Source organism: Penaeus vannamei, chromosome 40, assembly GCF_042767895.1.
Source record: "Penaeus vannamei isolate JL-2024 chromosome 40, ASM4276789v1, whole genome shotgun sequence".
Lineage (NCBI taxonomy): Eukaryota > Metazoa > Arthropoda > Malacostraca > Decapoda > Penaeidae > Penaeus > Penaeus vannamei.
In genome coordinates, this window is record NC_091588.1 from 10,992,389 (window position 1) to 10,992,963 (window position 575).

The 575-nt window shown below is 31.3% G+C and overlaps 1 protein-coding gene across 1 annotated transcript in view; it reads right to left on the reverse strand.

Moving 5' to 3' along the window:
- The window catches only part of LOC138860235 (uncharacterized), a 23,499-nt gene extending 23,170 nt beyond the window's left edge, over nucleotides 1-329 (reverse strand). The window contains exon 1 of the mRNA XM_070117434.1: nucleotides 268-329. Within this exon, the coding sequence (XP_069973535.1) occupies nucleotides 268-329 (62 nt within the window). The remainder of the gene's footprint in view (nucleotides 1-267) is intronic.
- Nucleotides 330-575: the final 246 nt, after the last annotated feature.

Below are 575 nucleotides of genomic sequence, written 5' to 3' on the forward strand. Positions count from 1 at the left end.
CTTTAATGAGAAAAAGGCTAAAAGTAGAAAAATCCCATAAGTCGAAAACCCGGCGAGATCTAGCGAAATTCATCCTTAGGAGAGATGAGTCGAAAACCCCCCTTTTCCACTTTAAATGATGATTATGATGATCTTAGCAATAATTCTGCTAATTATGATGATAACCCCATCAATAATGACTATAATGACGATAATAATGATACCAGCAGTTATTGCTGCGAACTCTCCAAAACTGTAAGTTAGAAAAGTTTGTTCTCATGTGAATACACAGATGAGAGAACTGTCGACAATAACTCTCGAGAGTCTGCTTTCAAGTGGACATAGACCATTAGGATTCAGTTGGTTCAAGAAATTTCGTCAGGAAAGCAGTCGGAGTGTTGCGACGCCACAACCCTCGCGCTATTGAAATCGGATTTCGAAGATTGAAATACAAGGATCTGATTCCAGTATTGTGATAAAGATTATATGTGTGATATATATATATATATATATATATATATATATATATATATATATATATATATATATATATATATATATATATATATATATATATATATATATATATATATATA